Source organism: Periophthalmus magnuspinnatus, chromosome 23 (genome assembly GCF_009829125.3).
Source record: "Periophthalmus magnuspinnatus isolate fPerMag1 chromosome 23, fPerMag1.2.pri, whole genome shotgun sequence".
NCBI lineage: Eukaryota > Metazoa > Chordata > Actinopteri > Gobiiformes > Gobiidae > Periophthalmus > Periophthalmus magnuspinnatus.
The window spans coordinates 8330994-8352755 of record NC_047148.1 but is presented as its reverse complement, the minus strand read 5'-3'; the positions used below and the strand labels follow the sequence as shown (position 1 = coordinate 8352755).

Sequence of the window (21762 nt, the reverse complement as noted above, 5' to 3'; positions counted from 1 at the left end):
ATGAGTGCACCATTTAGATCATAAGTTAGTTAAGTTAATTGGTGAGAATTACGTTATTGAGTAAATTGTGATAGCTAAATGAATGTGGATCTAGCATCTCCAAAAGTGCAACTGTAGAATAGGTAACTCTTATAATAACAGCACTAATCCAATAACGTCTTTATTAAATTACTCAGCTTGAATCATTCTTAATTATCAGTTCATTATGAGTTAAGTCTATTAAGGTGCAGTTATTATAAAGCGGTGGCAAAATTGCACATCTACTAACAATTGCTGGCAAAGGCTTTAGACTTTTTTTCAGATAGTCCATTATTAGTAGTGTACTGATCCTTTATTGTAATAGACATTCTTATAATTTTTTATGGTAAATACACTTTTCCCTCTCTCCCTCAGCACGGCGATGTGATGCCTCTGAAGATCGTCACTTACTCCACGGTCGCAGTGTCTCTGTTCTTCCTCTTTCTCACCTTCATCCTCCTCTGTGTCCTGCGTCATCTCCGCTCAAACCTCCATTCCATCCACAAGAACCTGGTGGCCGCCCTCTTCTTCTCTGAGCTGGTCTTTCTACTGGGCATCAATCAGACCGACAACCCGGTGAGTACACAAAACTGTAAAATCACAAATCACAACAGTATATATGCAATTACATAGAGACCATTTTGGGTTTAAAGGAGTAGGTAGAAGTTTTGCCTTGACAAATCACCCAGAATTGTATGTTTTTTTAATTATACCACACAAATGTAATACTATACTACTGCAGTACTTTGAAATTTGTGAACAAGAGCCAACAGCATCATTTATGTATTATCGGAGGTGGACTTATTCTAGTTTATCAATACTGTTTCATTCTTTATAAGCCACTAAATTGAAGGTAAGGTGGGCAGGACGAGCATCATCATTCAGAAAAAAATTGCATTCATCAATTGATTTATCCCTTTGTGAATCAGTGAAGTTAAAATACTACAATATTAGAAGCCCAAAGAAGAAATTTGATCAGTTTGGTCTAAATGATATTTTTCCTGTGCAGTGAAGTGTACGGTGTGGTGAACATTTTATCTCATAATTACAGCATTAAAACCATTTTGCATGTTTGCGTTAACTGTCAGATAACAGTGTAATCCAAGAGCTCTACTGAATTAATCCATCACCTACAATGAAATCACTGAATCGTACTGACTGATTAAGGTTATATAATAGTACAAAATACAAAAGTTTTCATTATGGTGAAAAGCTCCTGGCAGTGATTGGGACCCACATAGAGTCCCAGCACAAACATGCTGCAGCTGGTGCCTGTCTCTGACCTCAGGGCTTTTGGCATATGTTTCCCACAACAACGTTTAGTTTCACTTAATCCTTTGCATGTCTGTGGTTCATCAAACTTCAGTAATGTGTGTAATGAATGAAATTATAAATGCAATAGTTCTTAAGGGGGGGCAAAGGTGCAACTGCTTTGTCTCAGTGTTTTAACTGAAACATAGATTTTACTAATTAGGAATAGGCCTGTCACAATAACATTTTGAAGTGTGATATATTGCTTAAAAAGATGTAGACGATAGACGATAATATTGAAACAAATTTATGCTCCTGACACTATAAGCCTAAAGCAACATTACCCCACCCAAAAGAATGAAAGTCATATGAAGTCATAGTTAATAATAATCACACCTGCACCTGTGTTTAATGTTTTAAATGGACTTATGTAGTTATTTCTTTTGATTGTTTTTGGTTTGTTTTTTCTGTATTTTAGACAGGGTGCTCATGAAAATGAAAGTCTGAGTGCTCTCATTGGGTTATTTCAGATGAATAAAGATAAATGAAATGAAATAGTGGCCACTGTCATGTCTTCCGAGGAGGAAGCAGAAACTGGGGACACGGAGGCGGACTCGTCCATCACCCTGGCTGAAGTCACCGAGGTGGTTGGCAATCTCCTTGGTGGCAAGGCTCCGGTGGTAGACGAGATCCATCCTGAGTACCTCAAGCCTCTGGATGTTGTGGGACTGTCTTGGCTGACACGTCTCTGCAACATCACGTGGCGGTCGGGGACAGTACCTGTGGAATGGCAGACTGGGGTGGTGGTCCCTCTGTATAAGAAGGGGGACCGGAGGGTGTGTTCCAATTACAGGGGAATCACACTCGTCAGCCTTCCCAGTAAGGTCTATTCCAGGGTACTGGAGAGGAGAATCCGACCGATAGTCGAACCTCGGATTCAGGAGGAGCAGTGTGGTTTTCGTCCTGGTCGTGGAACACTGGACCAGCTCTATACTCTTCATCGGGTCCTCGAGGGCTCATGGGAGTATGCCCAACCAGTCCACATGTGTTTTGTGGATCTGGAGAAGGCATTCGACCGTGTCCCTCATGGTGTCCTTTGGGGGGTGCTCTGGGAGTACGGGGTCCAGGGCTCTTTGCTAAGGGCTGTCGGGTCCCTGTATGACCGGAGCAGGAGCTGTGTTCGCATTGCCGGCAGTAAGTCAGACCTGTTCCCGGTGCATGTTGGATTCTGCCAGGGCTGCCCTTTGTCACCGGTTCTGTTCATTATATTTATGAACAGAATTTCTAGGTGCAGCCAGGGGCCGGAGGGGGTCTGGTTTGGGAACCACAGGATTTCATCTCTGCTGTTTGCAGATGATGTTGTCCTGATGGCTTCTTTGAGCCAGGACCTGCAGCACTGGGGCGGTTTGCAGCCGAGTGTGAAGCGGCTGGGATGAGAATCAGCTCCTCTAAATCCGAGGCCATGGTTCTCGACCGGAAAAAGGTGGTTTGCCCTCTCCGGGTGGGTGGTGAGTCTCTACCTCTAGTGGAGGAGTTCAAGTATCTTAGGGTCTTGTTCATGAGTGAGGGAAGGATGGAGCGTGAGATTGACAGGCGGATCGGTGCAGCGTCTGCAGTGATGCGGTCGCTGTATCGGACCGTTGTGGTAAAGAAGGAGCTGAGTCCAAAGGCGAAGCTCTCGATTTACCGGTCAATCTACGTTCCTACCCTCACCTATGGTCATGAGCTCTGGGTAATGACCGAAAGGACAAGATCGCGGATACAAGCGGCTGAAATGGGTTTCCTCTGTAGGGTGGCCGGGCGCACCCTTAGGGATAGGGTGAGGAGCTCGGTCACACGGGAGGAGCTCGGAGTAGAGCCGCTGCTCCTACACGTCGAGAGGAACCAGTTGAGGTGGCTCAGGCATCTGCTCAGGATGCCTCCTGGACACCTCCCTAGGGAGGTGTTCTGGGCATGTCCCACTGGGGAGGAGGCCCTGGGGAAGACCCAGGACACGCTGGAGGGACTATATCTCTCAGCTGGCCTGGGAACACCTTGGGGTCCCACCGGAGGAGCTGGAGGACATGTCTGGGGTGAGGGAAGTCTGGGAGTCCCTGCTTAGACTGCTGCCCCCGCGACCCGGCCCCGGATAAGCGGAAGAAAATGGATGGATGGATGAAATAGTGCATTATTAGTTATTTTACAACCTTCTTCTAATTGTAGTGCAGAAAAATGACAAACATTCCCCACTGGTACAAAACAAAAGTACCCATGATAAATATTAACTCAAAAAATTATAATTTATTTACCAATAAGTTGATACCGTATTTATTGTGATGGATATAATTAGGAGTTTGTCTTATTAGATTTGTTTACCCCCTGTGGTATAATCCTGGTTGAATTCTGGTTCAGACCTGGTTGAACGGTGTGCCAGCTTTAACTAGTCAGACTAAACCAGATGTCTGCATTGTTCAAACTATTACCACATCCTCTATGAGGCACATGGGGCACTGACTGAGCTCTTCTTTACAACAGACTAACAGATGTTCTGGGAAAGTTGCCAACTATTCAGTCAAACTTCCAGTAGTTGTAAAAGTTGTAAAATTGCATTGATATTGATAGGCTTTATGAGATGGAACTAGCCGCATGCTTGGGTGTGATACAAAAAAGATTCCTGCCACCTGCTTGTCTCCATGGAGATATTATTGCGTTGCTTGGAATGTTCCACAGTATGGCATTCAACTTATCTGTCTTACATTTGTTCAATTACACTTTTTTTCTTGTTAAAACCTATACTCTTACTATGAGTGGAGTCACCTGCATAGATCTGACCTGCAACTTAGCCTGATGGCATAACCTGCTTATCTCCTTGGAGACAGAGCATTTTAATGCCATACTGAGGAACCTCCCAAAGCAATAACCTCCAACAAATAAGTTACAAAGAGGCCTGGAAGCAGTAAAGTGAACTCAAAACACAACATATGTTTTGGAAAATCTAAATCAGATCTTGCAGGTGCTGCCTATACACTTATATTCAAAACCGTTACGTGACTCACAATGTTTTGACTGTTGAGCTTTTATGTATTTCGTTACCAACGGCAACTAATATATACTGTCTGATCAAGTCCTAATTTAGACCTGATGTTGTCCTGATTAACTGTTGTGGTTTTTATTTTATGTAGTTTTCACAAGATGGCAACAATAATTTTACTATCAAGAGTTGAAATATTTGATCTTAAAATGTACATCTTTTATTTGTATTGGCAAATTAAACTTGGCTTAATCAGCTTTAGTGTTTAAAGCTGTTCTGGCGGTATGTCAGTATTGAGGAATGCTGACAGTGTAACCTCAGGGGCATCTCTCTATATGATTTATCGTCCTGTTGAGATAGTTTTCCTCTCTGATCTCCAGACCAAACGCACTCCTTTAACAGAATACAGTAACTCTGATATAACTCTACATGTGGGACATTCCCTGGCACACTGCACACCTATATATAACATCAAGAAAAGGAAGGAGAGGACAAAGAGTATGTGCTCTGAATTATGAATGCATTACAGACATACAGTAACTTATATGTGGAAAGCATGTAAGAGTTAACATACCAGACAGGAAATCTTGGGGTTTACATTGTTTAAATCACAGATTAGAGTACAGCTTTAAAAATTCAAGTTGTAAATGAAAAATGTTTCCTCTTGATATTTATTGTTCATGATCAAAACCATTTCATAATTTTTGTCTTATCTTGGTTCACTAAAAACTACTTTCATTTATCTTCACCTTTTTAAAGCTCGACCAGTCATCCCAATATTTATGTAATCTTTTAAAGGAGTCTTGTTTCTTCTTTTAGGAGACACATATAATCTCTTAAGAGCAATAACAACATAAGTTTAACTGATATTTTCAAGTTAGCCTTTGATGAAGCTTGTGCAGACCTCCGCCAAGGCATTAGGAAAATTGCATGAGCATATGGTATAAGAGGTAATAATCTAGAATTATTGGGGTTTATAGAGGTGTGTTTATAGACCAATTAATTTATTTTATTGATTATTGTGATTATTCAGATGACAACATAATTGTAACAAAAAAAAAGATAAAAAATTGTGAGATGAAAAATTAAGTCATTTCAATTCAGTTAATACTCCAAAAACCCTAAATGTAAAGTGTTTTTTCTATGTTTTATATTGCTTTTTCATTCAGAGAGATCAAAAGCCAACTTTAGCTTCATTTTAGTCCTATCATAGTCCAAAGTGGTGGTCTCCCTAGTCATCAGGATTAATCACATGTTTGTTTGTTTTTTCCACAGTTTTAGTATCACTTACTATTAACATTAATTTCACTATTTTACCTTTTCATTATTGTCCTCTTTGTTTTTGTATCTTCTTGCAGTTTGTGTGCACGGTCATAGCCATCCTGCTGCACTACTTCTACATGTGCACGTTTGCCTGGATGTTTGTGGAGGGGCTGCATATCTATCGGATGCTGACTGAAATGAGGAACATAAACCACGGTCACATGCGCTTCTACTACGCAATCGGCTGGGGCATCCCTGCCATCATCACTGGTGAGAATGCATTTGAATCAGTGTCATTAGGTACAAACATGTTGAGACCGGTCTGTCACTGAGATTCTCTGATCCTCGTGGGAAATATATTAGATCGAGTCTGGGACAAAAACTACACCGAACAATTTGAATCCATAATGTCAAATTAAAACTTACAATCCTATTAATTTCATTTGTATCGTGCCAAAAGAAGCAAGTTGTTTTCCAATTAGCACAGGCCTGGACAATACTCATGTTTTATCCTTTACGTTACATTCAAAAGGAATAAAAATGCTTTGGGCTATGTCATATCTTTGTTGTTCTTTTATTTATGTGTAATACCTGAAAACACTTAATTTATTAAGCAGTTAATAAATCTTGCCTGCACTTGCTATGCTATAAATAATTTGTTGGCCCAAGAAGAGTGTATACAGCTCTTTGTAATTCGCAAAATGTGACAGTGACTTAAAAGCTCATTCATTTGATATCTCTAAACAGAAAAAAGTGTCTTCTACTGTTTTTGCATCTTAGATCCACTTCAAGATTAATGCCATGAATTAAAGGCTTAGTGTTGTGTGGACTTGTTGCAGATTGTTCTAATGCCAGATAACGTTACCTGATGGGCATTTGATTTTGAAACTAAATAGAACTTGCCTTTTAAAACTGTTTTGTATTTTTTGTATTTATTTTTTTAGGTCTTGCAGTTGGTCTGGATCCACAGGGATATGGGAACCCAGACTTCTGTTGGCTCTCAGTTCATGACACTCTAATATGGAGCTTTGCAGGACCCATTTTTGTAGTTGTCTTGGTAAGTGCCTAAATATTAAAAAGAAAAAGATGTACATAGATCTATTCCTAAACATTAAGGAGCTACACATTTTTTTTCTCAATTGTGTAATCTAATAAAGTAAAATTAGTCTTGCTCTAGTACACATATACTATAAAAACAGTACAGTTCAAAATAAGATAGATTCGTGGATTCTGCACCTAATTATAGTGTTTTTATTGTCTGCAAACCAGGAAGTAAACCCGGTGTGCCGTTAGCAAATTGTTGGTAGCAGTGGTGTTATGTCAAATCTCCACTTGGCCCATGAAAGTTGTGCAACGTCCTTAGAAACTCATTGTGGTGAATAATTAGGATGGTCAGATTGCGTTATAAAAGTGAGACATAAAGGTACATTTTAGGTACAGCACCTTTAAAAATGTTTCACCTTTTCTTCAGGTGAACATAGTAATCTTCATCCTGGCAGCGAAAGCATCTTGTGGGCGGAGACAAAAGGCTGCAGAGAAATCAAGAGCAATGTGAGTTTTCCACTTTAATGGTAGTTAATATGAAAATGTACAAAACTGGACTTGTGCTTTAACGGCACATATTTCTTCTTCTCTAGTCCTGCCCTCCGTACTGCTTTCGTCTTGCTGTTGCTCATTAGCGCCACCTGGATGTTGGGTTTGTTGGCTGTAAATAGTGACGTTATGATCTTCCACTATCTGTTTGCTGGCTTCAGCTGTCTGCAGGTAAGAAACTTTGACTAAACCAGCTTAAAGACCTTGAATATATCCGGAAGTCCATATAATATGGTAGTGGTGTTTAATTGTTCCTTTTGTATTATAGACTGTATATGTCATGAAGTGTCCGTGTCTTTGTTTTGCAGGGAGTATTCATCTTCTTCTTCTTTGTGATCTTCAACTCTGAGATCAGGAAAAACCTCAAGAACGTCTTCACAGGAAAGAAGAGTATCCCTGATGAGGCCAGCACAGCCCGAGCCTCCCTGCTCACCGTGAGTGAACTGAAAATAACATTTGAATTTTGAGCTAAATATATAAAGGATTTGCACATAAACCCGGGAGCTCCCTGTCTGTGCTGTTTTTGATAGAACCATTGTCAGAGTGATTGAAAATATTCTAACTTCTCAGTATTATAAAATCCGTGGATAGGCCTATATAATATTGTGATGCCACCTGAAACCCTGCAATAACTTGGGTGGCTTCATAAAATGTACTGGTGTATCCTACTTGTCTTTTCTTTCATAAACTCTTGTACTTTTCTTGCAGCGCTCTCTGAACTGTAACAACACATACCACGAGGACGGCCTGTACCGCTCTGGTTTTGGTGAATCCACAGTTTCTTTGGACAGTACACTAAGGTCAGCCAAGAGCCACAGCAGCTACCTGGCATACGTACTCAGGTACCACACAAAACACTGACTGCATGGCCGCTTTTACTAATATTTGCTTGTGTTCTATGTTTATGTCATTGCTTAGGGTTTCAAATTTGTTTTACCTCTTTCTTGCATGTGTGCTTATGCATCCACTAACTCACAAACTAACAGTGGCAAATATAACAACACATACAACAGCAATCGTTGCACATTTGAGCAATTTTCTAATAAATTTTCAAATTCTTAATCTGCGAATGTATCTTGCTGTCTGCTATACAAAGATAGCATTGAGACTGCCTGCATGAATGAGAATGCGTATGTTGGGCAGTGCATGAAGCTGGGTTGTGCCAAAATACATAAATACATGGACATAGATTTACATATCTCATGTTACATGCTGTATATTTAGGGTTACAACAAGTAACTGGAATAATCATGAATACTCAACTAAGTAATAAAGTAATGTAATTGTGTTTTGATAATCGACACGGACTACGGATACAGACTTTAAAACTCAACTCAAGTCAAAAGATGTTTTATCAGAGCAGTGGCAATATTAAAACAAACAAAATAATAAACTATTTCTCATTTTCATCAATATTTCCCTTTTTGTATTTGCAAATAATTAAAATAATAGTGAGTTGCAGCCCTAATTCGTAGTTTGTTCCTTTTGTTAATATTATTGAAAATGATTGAATCTTTTTATATCATCATGTCATGCTTTGAACTAGTTAAGTTAGTCATTAAGGTTCACCAAAAACACTGAAATTCTGCTGCCATATTTGTACAACTGTATTGAAACACTCCACAGGTGTGTTTTCATTGGTGTCACCTTTACCTGTAGTTCTAGATCCTTTTACACGTCCCAGGTGAGGTCTGACTGTGCGCCTCTGCTCATAAAACTGTCAAGTGGGTAACCTCAATATGCTCTGGGGTCAAATCCTCCCTGCAACACGCACAGAGACACTTAAATGCAAAAACAGGCCAAAGATATGAAGATCTCTGGAGTAGTTTCAGTGATTTACAGATAGGATCATACTTGTTCATGTCCCTGCAGCTGTTGGCAGCAAATCTGATTTTTCCACTAATTTCACTTTAAAATGCCAGAACAGAATAGTCTCCAATTGCATATTTGTTTCTCTGCCATGCCAGTCCAACCTGTTTAAATTAAAGATTATGTATATTTATATTACAAAGCATTAATTCATGTTGTGAAAACAACATTCATTTTGAAAAGGAAATGGATTTCAATATTGATTTAAATTCCAACATGATAGTAAAAAATATATTTTTATTCAATAGATTGTAATTTTCAGTACAAAATAATATTACTATCTTTAATAGTACCTATTAAACCTACCTGTGGTGTTATACTAGTTCTAATATAGACCAAGACCATCCTAAACTATTATGTTCTTGACAATCTTACTTTGTGTTGCTACCAGATTAAACTTGAGTCACATTTTGTTTCCCCTTAATTTTTCTTTATTCATTCAGGGAGGAGGCAGGTCAAAAGCCCAGTGTCTCATCAGGAACAGCTAAAGGACACACAGACCTGGACGGACCACTCTTCCATCGCAACGGGACAAAGGGAGACGGTGAGATTACCATTTAATCACTATCTTCATGTTACATATCCCAAGTTAAAGTTCATATCTCTGTAATTAATGGGTCTATAAATGCCTTCTTTGGTAGTATAAATAAACAGATGTATAATTGGTGCCATTATTCCACCCCAAGAGCCCTCCATTTGAAATTATGACACATTCTAGAACAAGAATTTTAAAAATTGATGATTTGAACCCTATGAAATTTTATTTGGATCAGACTTAAAGTAGTGTGGTTGTCCATTGCAGACTCGGACTCTGACAGCGAACTATCAGGAGATGAGAACAGCTCCTCCTACGCCTCATCCCATTCATCCGACAGTGAAGACGACGACGACATTGACATCAAACCCAAGTGGAACAATGAGAGGCCCATCCACAGCACACCCAAAGGTACGCACATTCAATACAATCCACTCATTTTATTATTAGGAAAATGAAAGATAGTCTGTTAAAGATGCTGTGTGGGGTTTTCAACACCTGCACCGTTGCATTGTCTAAAATGTGCTACAGTATATCATTTATATCTGTCTTGAATAATTTAAAGCAATAACATCTATTTGGAGACAAGCGGGTCATGGACAATTTACCTGAAAAGTTACATAGTGCACCTTTAAATACAGATGCAGCCAATACCAGTACAATATTTTAAACACCCTTGATTTATTTTACCCTTAAATCAAAAATATTTCTTACCAAACATTCTTATGGACAATGGCATGGCATTTTTGTGATTAGCTATAATATTTATATGAACTAATTCTGCATTAACTTTTTGACAGCTGATTCAAATCATGTGAAGCCTTATTGGCCAACGGAGATGACCACAGCCAGTGACAGTGAGGATCCTGGGGGTCCCGACAGGTTACGAGTGGAGACTAAAGTGAATGTGGAGCTCCATTCAGAAAACAAACTGAACCATACAGGAGACAGGGAGACGCCACAGCCTAGGGATACTCCTGTGAAAGACTCCACTGCACCCTCTGCACCTGCCAACAGCAACCATCAACCAGAACAGAGGAAAGGTAAGCACGATGCCTGGATATTCTGCAGTTTGTCTTAAAAATGGAATTAATATGAATTCTGAATGTGAATATTGTTGGATTTCATTATTATACAGCACACATGGGCAAGACTCTACAGTAAATAATGGCTAACCCTAACCATATCCTTATCAGCCTTTCTCTCTAGTTTGTGTATCTCCTATGTTGGGTTGTCCTGTATGGAAGATTTGCTGATTTTTCAATGGCTTCTTAGATTGGTAATACTTTTTGAGAAAATGAAAATAAATACAATACTGTAAGAAAATACATAAAAGTTAATTTAAAGGTATGTACTTTTAGAGCTGCTTTTTCTTTGTCATCAGTGTTGATTATCAGCCCACTACAAAGAAATGGCTGTATTGATGGACACTATTATTGCCTCAACCCTAATTAGCTTTGCATTTTACTTCCAGGTATCCTAAAGAATAAGATCAGCTACCCTCCTCCTCTATCGGACAAAAACATGAAGAACCGTTTGCGAGAAAAACTCAGTGACTATAACTCCCCGACCATCACCTCCCCCCCTCCCATCAACAACAACAGCAGCACGTCTCCCCCGGGATCTGTCAACATCATGACCCCAACCTCCAGGACACCCTCCATCACCTCTGATTCAGGGCGACCAGGTAACCACGAGAACAGCATCAGCACCGGGAACAACGGCACTGGGAACCATGGTAACATTATCAGCACGGGGAACCATGGCAACAGCACTAAGATCAAACCTCCCGTCGCCCCGCGGCCACAGATTGCGGTAGGCCACCCCCCAGCAGCCATTTACAGGGAGACGAACGGGGGCGTGGCCATGCACTTGAAGTCCGGGACGGTCAACGGGGACAACGAGTCAGATTCAGAGTAAGTGTTATTAGTTTGAAGTTTAAAGTTTTTGTACACCTTGCATTGGTTTGATTGCAAAGTCATCTAATGAATTAAGCATGAAGTGTGTAACTCTGCGTGCTTCACAGACAACAGAACATTATTTGAATTGCACAATTACTAATAACAGAGAATTGTTGCCATTGTTTGAAACCCAGGAATTGATGTGTCAAAGATGACTTTCTTAATATTAATTGTAAAATTAATAATAACGTACCATCAATTTCTGTAGAGTGACATTTTTGATTAGTAATTTGGTCAACACTTTCTAAATCACACCAAAAAATGATGTAATCTGTAAATGTAATGCAATGTCATCTTAAACCTAGCTATCTTCTACTAGGAACATGCAATATGAATAATTTTTCCTCCAATTGTTTTTGTGACCATTCATACAAAAAAAAAAGTTTTATTGGTAAATTTTGGACTGTCGTTGTTCACACTTCCCCTCCTGTCTATGTCCTACTCACACACTGCATGATAACTCCTTACTTTTGAACTGACCGTGCATGTCTTCCCTTTGTTTTCCCTCCCTGCAACCTACTTCCTGTTCACCTGCACTGCCCCACCTCCCCTGCGCCCCCATCACCACCCCATAACAACTTAACAGTGGCAGTAACGAGACTTCAATCTGACCAATAGGAAAACTCAGACCAGCTTGCCATTGTGAAAGGAGGGAGGAAGAAACAAGGGGCGGAGATGCTGAGAATTGGGTCAAAACCGACTTCAAGATCCAGCCAGTGCTCCCCTTTGGAAAGCAGTATTAATTGACTTGAATGAGCACGAATCAAGAAAGTAAAACTATAAAGGGAAAGCTGTGTCGGACTGCACTACAAGAGGACGTGCCAAAACCGCTACAGGAAATGGAAAAGACAGCTTACAGGAAGTAGCCCTGATTGATGCTCTTCTTCTGTGGTGGCACTAACACTAAGGACTTTGGTTTTCTCATGAAGAAAATGTGTTTGGTACATAAATATTTCAAAGACGACGTTAAAAGTTGGTAAAAGCATTTGGGAGACACGTGCACTGCTTGGACATTGTGACTGTGCATGTAACAAATCCCTCCTCAAATACAGTAGTTTGTCACAATGCTCTTCTGTGGACAAAAGTGTATGTAGAGTGTAATTACCTTGTAGATATTGTTAAAACTGAAGAAGATTTATTTTGTTAAGCAGCAAAAGTGAGGACAAAACTGGACCGCATTGGAAGTATACACAGTGGCTATGGTCACACTAATGCTTTTTTATTATTTCAAGTCATCATAGTTTAGTGAGGCCAATAATTCAAAATAATTTACAGCAACACATTCACTTAGTGTTTGGTGCTCTATATCATAGTTTGGTGAGACTTCTGACAATAATTCTTACATTTCAATGATAAAAAAAATAAATGAAATTGGTTATGATAAGAGCTGGGAGATACTGAAGAAATGTAATATTTTCTAATCTAAAATATGTTAAAACTTGCCCGTAAACAAGAAAAAGGTAACACAAAACATGAAACAAAAGTTAAATTACCTACAAAAATGCAGCGACATCATCCTTATTTAAGAGACAAGTTTGTTTAATAATTATAATATTCTCTAAAACAACAATTGCAGTATGATTTATTTTTGATTAATGTCCCACCTATAAATAAAATGTGATATTTTTTTTCTTCCCCTTTTAGTGTAGACAAAGAACTCCACAAAAACTGCCTTTATGTCCCAGTGATAAAAATGCATTAGTGTTGACATAGCGTACATCACCGTTGTATCACTATGCAGTTAATTGGATGAGTCTCTCAGATGTGCCTTCTTCACATACAGAGGCCTTATGTTATAACTAAATGCACAAGAATCACATGTGTCTATGTCTATGAATGTAACACATACAGTCCATATGAACACTATAGTTATACAGAGAGTCCAACCTCCAGTTTTGAGCACTATGAATCTGAAGCCTTCTTTTCCAGTGTCCAGTGTTTTTAAGCCCCTATTGCAAACTACAGGAATAGACAATACAAGTAGGAATTTTCTTTATAGTTTAGTTGAATTTTTCCTCCTCAAGACTGCACAACGTGCCGCTTTTGACATGTGGCTCACCTGTTGACAAAACAAAGATCAGAGATAATGCTGTACCCAAAATACAGTATTCAAGTAGAAGTTTTAAATGTACTTAAGTAATTAAAGAAGTAAAGAAATTGTACTTACTTACCAAGTGAGTTGATACTTGATACTTTCTACAGAATTCTTAAGTCTTCCACAGTATAAACTTGTTTTTAAAAATGCTATTTTGTCTCACACTCATTTGCTTCTTGCAGCTATCACCAGTTATACTTCAGTCCAAACCACATTGTTTTGGCTTAATACTGTTGATAAATGTTCTTTTTGTATTGATCTAAGTCACTGGATATGTTTTGTAAAATAATGTATATTTATTTTTTATGGTTTTAAAGAAAGACACTGGAAACAAAAGATGATTGTGACTGTAAAATTAAAGGTGACATGACTTTTTATCTCTGTTTTCTGCTATGTTTTGGCCTATCATTTCCTAATTTCTCTGATATTGTAATATGTTTGATAGCATCTTTCTTCATTAGGAGCAATACAGGCCTAAATTAAATAGTTCAGAAAAGTAAACATGATGATGCCGGGACCAAAGTGACTGAGTCGATTACAACAGGATTAAAGGCCCCATATTACACAAAACTGACTCTTGTGAGCTCTTAGCCATGTTATAAAGCTGTTACCGCATCAAAACCATACCTGGAGTTGTATTTTGTTTCAGTAACACTTTATTATTAGTCTGTCTACATGTCCAAAACTCAAAATGCTCTGTTTCATTCAAATGATTCTAGTAAAGATGTATGGAGTTTAAAAATACAGTGCAGTACTTCCCATATTACCACTTGACATCACAAGGTGGAACAGGGTGTTTTCAGTTTGAGAGAGTAACTATGCAGCGTTTCTGTGTTAAACAACTCCAGGAGGAAACAACATTATAATAACAGATCAGAAAATAGCGTAATATGGGCCCTTTAAGAACTATTGTTGCAAAGTCTGCACCCAGGAGTCAACCAAGGCTACGCATACATTTCATCTAAACAAGAACAACTGTAAAAGGGCATATAATTCAGTTCTACAATGTGCCCACTCGAGTTGAGTTAATTAAGCTGTATTAGCTCTCTCTGTTTAATTACCTTTGCCAATACACCAGTTTGAGAATGATATCATAATGAACAAAGCCCACATTAAGATGCAATTATCTTCTGCTCAATGGAATGATTTTATTAGCTTTTTATTATCTTAACAGATTCAACACATCTAACACAAACATTTGCAGTCTAGTCTAATATACCATAATATAGTACTTATTCATGATGTTTTGAGGAGACCTAGCTGCACAATACCCTTTATAAATATTATGTTCTGAACTTAAATCACAGTTTCAATCTTTGTGCAACTGTAATAATAACTCCAACCAGCTTTCTGACATAGTCTCGGGTACATTTGTTTTTCAAGACTAAAAAGAAAACAATCCACATCCCATTTTTGCTCATATCTTGTATTATCTTTAATGGTCCAGCTCAAACTCTAGTCTTAAGGTTCCCCACATTATTTACATTTTTCAGCGCAGCGCTCAGAGCTAAGAGCTGGTACTTGGATCTGGCATTCCTGAAGTAAGCCCATGCACTTCACACACTGGCTTTCATGTTTTCTGTAAGAATTTGTACTATAGTAAGAGTTCAAAGAGGTGGACTTCAACACAATATAATACCAGAAAAGTAAAACCCTTGCAAAATATGTAGCTTGAGTAGACGAGGAAAACTACTCAAATAAAACAACTGTAAACACATATTTTATAATTACATGTTGTGGAATAGTTTTACCAGTATTTTTATAGATGTTACAGTGTTTTGGTAGACATATAGCACACACATCAACACACCTTTTAACATGAGAAAAAGTGTTTACTTTTTCTGGATTTATAAGGTTACAGATTATAAAGATATACTGCATTTTTTGGTGGAGATAATGCTGATTTACAAAGGTGCCTAAGACATTATCACACAAACAGAGCAGCGGTTGCCAGGTGAGTTATTGTGAGCAGCTCCAGTGAAAGGTTAGAAAGAGGAGTCCGATTTCACATGAGCTGATTGTGCTTAGCTGTCATGGCAACCCAAGCCAGGCCTGCGCTCAAGTGGCATAAGGTGTTAAGATATTAGAGCATAGAGCTAGGTGCATTCCAAGTCTCTATTCAAGTAAAAGGTAACTTAACAAATGATTGTATTTAAATGTAAGGAAACAGTTAGGATCTTGCCTTGTTTTACTGGTACTATAATTATACTCTTGTTAAGCCACTTGATGATGATGCTACTAGGCCTACTACTACTGCACTAATCATCTCACTACTGCAAAAAAGCCAGTGCTTTTAAATAATCATGAAAAAGTGTGATTAAAATGTAGCTAAATATGACCCCAATATCAATAATTATATAAAGAGTTCTTGTTCTTTTGTCATGTGAGGAGACACGCCACAGTCTTATAATCAACATGAACCGTGGCCTTTATCTGTCCCATCACAGCCAGTCCAGCTAAATAATTTAGACTTATGAGAGCCGCAGTTGGCACCCGGGACATGGGGAAGTCACGGGTCACTCACAAAGAACAGAGTAACAGCGCTATCTATTGTTTAAGATGGAAAGGTGCATAAAACACACACACAAAAACAGGTGCATGTATATTCTGACCATGGGCTAACATGCAGCAACTCCCACTTTATGCCTTTTATAGTTTGTTTTATATGTTTTGAGACAAATATATATATATATATATATATATATATATATATATATATATATATATATATATATATATATATATATATATATATATATATATATATATATATATATATATATATATATATATATATATAAAATATTCAAACATCTTTTACATCTATGTAACTTTTCCAATGGAGGGTTTGTCACCCGCTTGTCTCGTGGAGGTGCTGAATGTTATATATCTTAATGGTGGTATCACTGATTTGTCTCCATTTGTCTGGAAGTAGATAGGTTCAATGCCATACTGCAGAACATTCTTGGCAAAGCCTTGGCATCTCCATGGAGATAAGCAGTTGGCAGACCCCCCATGAAGTTAAATAGTGCACCATTAACATCAGGCAAAACACTTGAAGTAAAGATATATTGTGTTTCCAGCCTCAGCCCTGCCATGCTCGTTTCCCTTTACTGGTTCTGAAACAGTTGCATAAAGGGAGTGTTGTGCCACTCACTAGAAAATGCTGGTTTGGGATTAAGATATTAACGAGCAGCAGACAATGAGGATTTGGGAAAACCTCATCAGACATCAGGCAAATCTGAGGCAGACGAGTGAATAATGTGTTTATAAATAACTGCTGGAGAAAATCCCTCATATTTAATACATGTTTGGGGGTTATATAAACCACTGATAAGCCTTTAGCTTCTGACTTTAATTAGTTAGTTTGTGTTAGGTGTCAAGTGCATGATTAGGCTTGAGACAAACTACTTTTAATTGACTCCAATTATGGATCTTTTTCAGACATATTACTATCTCAAAGACAAGACTCAGTGTAAAACCCCAACTCTGTTCATAGTAGCAGATATTTGCCTAAACAAATGATTGTTCAAAACCCGGCTTCACTTCATCAACAAGCGAGAAGCAGCAACATGGACTCAAAGTTTGTGAGAAGAAAATATCCACAAAGAAGGTAATACACAAGCTTTTGAAGTTTTGATGGAGAATAGTTACAGGCTAATACAAGACAAATACCCTACTGAATGTGAATTTGTATAAATCTTATATCATTGACACTTACGGTGATGGTCACAGCTCATGTTTTACACTGCCAGGCCTATATGTAACTATCAGAGGTGGTCAATGTTTGCACTACCCTACTTGAATTTAAGTCATAAGACAGAGCAACTCAAGTAGCCTAATGAAATGCAATACCTCTTGTAACAAAAAATGACCACCAGGCCTATTTATCCAGTAACAGACTACTAGCCTAATTCTATTGTAATAATACTCCTACCACTACTACAATCCTCTTAACCTCTGGAATAAGCCTACCTTTCAATGAAAATAGATATGCTTTCAACCCACAAGGGAAACTATCAAAACAAATAGCTTGTGAGTTCATTGAGGACATACCTACTCATTGATAGTCTGACTACAGACAAAGTACTGGTGATTACTTCCCTGTAATCTGTGGTCTCATCTACAAGGGCCAGAAGTCAGCTGACTCCAGTTTCACTCTCCACCTCTCCCTCTCTCTCTGTTTACCCATGACGCTCGTGTAGTTGGCCACTGACTTGGCAGCATGGACATACACAGCTAACACTTTGTTTCATTCACAGAAGACCAATAGATCCTCCTGAATGACAACATGCAAAGGTCAGTGCTCCTTAAATATGTAACATTGTGTGAAATATTGGCTGGTTCATAGTGTGAATTTATTTAGAAAATTGCTTATAAAAATATGGGTTTAATGGGCTAAATCTTACATTTTACCTGATGAATAGATGTCATTGCTCACTGAAAGCTGCTCTCATTTGCTGTTTTGGCAACACCATAAATTGTACACAGCCTCCTCGAGAACAGTAAACATATTCAACAGAACACATTTTGACCTTAAACATGCAGCATTCAAAGTGAAATAGAAAGCTTGTTGATGTTAATGCCTGCTGTGAATAATTGTCTATTTAGGATTCTGACAGAGACTCCCAAATTATTAAGACAACTTATTCATTATAATTTCTATATACATTGTTGTTTATTTAGCTGAATGTTGGTTTGCCTTACATGACCGGTCACACAGACAGTAAAAACTAAAACCAAAACACAACTCTGCCCACACCAGTCCATCTTTCCCACAATTAGGGAATAATTTGGCTCTGTCATCATCTTTGATTTGCAGAGCCAATCACATCCTATCCATGGATTTCAAAATGTTGAAAATGTAGGACTGTTGCCATGCCAATTAACAATTTAAAACAAAATATTAGGCTTATATCTTTTGATAAGTCCTCATAATGCCACTTATAGGCTAACAAGAAGCTGAAACCCTATACTAAAATAGGATAGAAATATAAATGTTAATTATAATAGTGTTTAGAAACCACCCTCGTTCCTATGTGGTTGCGATCTTTCAGTTTCAACAGTTTCACTTTTATATTGAACCATAAACTGCTGCTGCGGCTTTAGGTTGCACTTCTCGCTGCAGCCACAAGATGGCAGTCAGGACACGCGCAACCCGGCACTGTCATTGCGCATTGTGTGTCCTCTCTCTATTCCACCGTCCTCCTCCCGTGTCTCCTGTCTCAGCACCATAATCACGCAGCGTCCCCTTTAAGAAAGCTTATCCTAGCACTGACGACATTTCCTCGGCGCTGCTCTGAGATCTCTGTCCGTTTGGTTTCCCCGAAAATCAACCACAAGACACGGGGGAAGAAGGAGCTATCTGAGCGCTCCGGGGACAACGACACTGTTAGGTCAGGCTTTTTACAGTAAAGGGGAGGGGACGACGCAAAGCAAAGCGACATTTTACCCTCCGTTTTCAAACCACAAGCCTAACAGAGGAGAACATTTCAACCAAAGAAACGCGGATTTTGGTGATGGATGGATAAGACGCATAGCTGGACCGTGACTGTGTGGATGTCCTGAGCAGCAGGTGTACCCAGGGATCAACGGGAATCTCAGTGTTCATGAAACTTTGCTACGATTTACGCGCTGGGTAAGAAAGACAGGTATTTTTCAGTGATTATAAAGTTTGATTAACAAAAGATTAACCAGTATATATTTACAAACCCATCCATGTCCTTTTCACCTTAGAACAAGGCTTCAGAAATTAATTGAGTAGAAATTGTTAAAATGTCACACTTTCATTTTGTGATCAGTATTTTTAAAGATGCACTATGCCGTTTTTCAGGTGAAGGTTTTACCAAATGCTTGCTTTCATTTCTGTGGTGTCCGTGGAGATCTTATTGCTTTGTCTGGAATGTTCCTCAGTATGGCTTTTTACGTTACCATCTGTTTTTGCATTTGTTCAACTACATATGTTTTTAATGCTCAAAAATACACTGAACACATACGCATTCTTATTGTGACCAGGGCCACCTCTCCACAGATCCCACCTGTAACTTGGCCTGGTTGTGTCACTTGTTTGTCTCTATGGAGATGAAGTTTAATGTCATACTGTAGAACATTGTTGTGCACCTTTTAAAGTGGTCTGTTAATGCTTTGTCTGGAATGTTCCTCAATATGGCATTGTACATTACCATCTGTTTTTGCATTTGTTCAAATACATATGTTTTTAATGCTCAAAAATACACTGAAAACACACACATTCTCACTGTGAGCAGGGTCACCTCTCCACAGATCCCACCTGTAACTTGGCCGGGTTGTGTCAATTGTTCTACTGTATGATATTAAACTTCATCTCCATAGAGACAAACATTGTTGTGTACCTTTTAAAGTGGTCCTATATAGGCATGGGATGATATTGACTAATTTTGTGTGACAATTATCATGGACAAAATAATTGAGATTAACGATTATATCACGACAATGATTAACGTTGTATGGATATTAATAATTATAACTTTAACAGAGAATATTATGGATAAGTAGGGCCGTTGACTGAAATAAGCCTCACATGCCCCTCTCCAATTCCTGACCTCTAAGACCCTGAGGCCCCGGACCACACACCTCTTTATCCCCCCCCGTCGACTCCCTTGTGGATAAGTTGTTTTTTCTGCATATTCAGGTGATATAATGACGATTATCTTTATTGCCGATAATCAAGATGATATAAAATGTTCCACAAACGATTATTGTCGACCTTTTTATCACGATAAATCATATTATTTTCCCATCCCTAGTCCTATATACACTGTGCTCAAAGTTGTAGAAGGCTCCTGGTATTTGTAAAGTTCTCCCCATTGTTCTGTGCGGACAGTGGCATTTGCTCGCTGACCTCAATTGATCTCTCTCATTTACCCCAGACACATTTGACCGGAGCGGGAATGAGCCCTACTGTACATCCTATTTTAAAGGGTCAATATAGACGATGAGGGATGAAGTATTGAGCTTGTGTCACCGTTTATGTAACCAGTGGTGGAGTAGTAGCAGGAGTGTGATGATTGGGGGCTGCTTTCTCACGTGGTGTTGTATCATGTGATCACAGGCCTAAATTATGTTGGATTCTGTTTTTATATGCGTAAAATGAACTTAATTAAATCAGTGTGCTATCATGTATGGGAATTTCTCATTGTTTTGCCTGTGTTGGTTAATTAGTTGTTTGTTTTGTAACGGCCTATAAATGTAGGTGTGATGGCCAGAATGTCGTAGTTAATTATATTTATTTTGTGGCACTAGGCTTGGAAAATTAGTCGCAATCAAAATGCGCTTTCAAATGAAGATTGCGCCTTGCTCCCTCCTGTCACCATAGAAGTCTACATAAAACTTTAACTTGTATATACACACATTTACTTCATGTGTGAGTATTGTCGTTTAGTAGTAATTCAGTGTTGTCTATCATCACTTCAATGTAAATTCTTTTGGGCTTGTTTAGAATGTACCATTTAATTGAAAATGCTAGGTTTTTGGCTCTAGTGATCAACATCAGTGCGATCTACGATTATGTTGCTTTTATTCTTTTTCATATTCCTGCAGTTCAAAATGTCAAATCAAGTGTCAGGTAGATAAGGCTAATAACACTATTCATGAGAAAAACTACTATATCGAATTATTGTTCAATATATGCAAGCTGGAACAATATATTTTTGGGGTCAGTATTTATCGTGTGTACGTTTTCTTTGGACTACTAGGAAATATGTGGTTATTTTTTGGCTTTATGATAAAATTTGAGTCGTAAAAGGTTAAATTAATAACCTAACTGCTGCAAACTGAGTAGTAAAGCGTTTCTTTCTGCTGTTTATTTATTGCAACTCATGATTTTTTAACAATATTGTACATTTAGAGCAGTTTTTGTGGTTTAAATCTGCGCTTGGCTGTTGTGTTATTTTCAGTATTATCGTTTACTGTCTATATTTACTTCAGCAATATATCACACTTCAAAATGTGTTATCATGACAGGCCTAATGAGATGATGTATTTCTTATTTCCTCTTCTGCACTTCAAAGCACACTCAACTCTTTAATAACCTAATCGTTCTTTTTGGAAAATTCCACATTAAACCTTGACATGATTTCATTAGAAGTTGTTGTTTTGGGGAATTTTTTAGCCTTAAACCTTTTTTGCT

General features: G+C 38.4%; 2 protein-coding genes across 4 annotated transcripts in view; both read left to right on the top strand.

The window, feature by feature from the left end:
• Window positions 1-13002, top strand: part of celsr1a (cadherin EGF LAG seven-pass G-type receptor 1a) — a 90761-nt gene extending 77759 nt beyond the window's left edge. The window contains exons 25-36 of one of the 3 annotated variants that reach the window (XM_055231415.1): window positions 394-594; window positions 5638-5812; window positions 6487-6599; window positions 7014-7093; window positions 7180-7306; window positions 7444-7569; window positions 7844-7935; window positions 9448-9548; window positions 9807-9950; window positions 10340-10582; window positions 11014-11455; window positions 12119-13002. In XM_055231415.1, the coding sequence (XP_055087390.1) occupies window positions 394-594; window positions 5638-5812; window positions 6487-6599; window positions 7014-7093; window positions 7180-7306; window positions 7444-7569; window positions 7844-7935; window positions 9448-9548; window positions 9807-9950; window positions 10340-10582; window positions 11014-11455; window positions 12119-12146 (1872 nt within the window). In that variant the 3' untranslated portion in view covers window positions 12147-13002. Of the gene's footprint in view, window positions 1-393; window positions 595-5637; window positions 5813-6486; window positions 6600-7013; window positions 7094-7179; window positions 7307-7443; window positions 7570-7843; window positions 7978-9447; window positions 9549-9806; window positions 9951-10339; window positions 10583-11013; window positions 11456-12086 lie in introns of all 3 variants that reach the window. The other 2 variants (XM_033989920.2, XM_055231414.1) reach the window with 2 other exon arrangements.
• A 5888-nt stretch (window positions 13003-18890) lies between these two features.
• Window positions 18891-21762, top strand: part of gramd4a (GRAM domain containing 4a) — a 50896-nt gene continuing 48024 nt past the window's right edge. Inside the window, exon 1 of the mRNA XM_055231980.1 lies at window positions 18891-19233. Coding sequence (XP_055087955.1) covers window positions 19205-19233 — 29 coding nt within the window. The 5' untranslated portion in view covers window positions 18891-19204. The remainder of the gene's footprint in view (window positions 19234-21762) is intronic.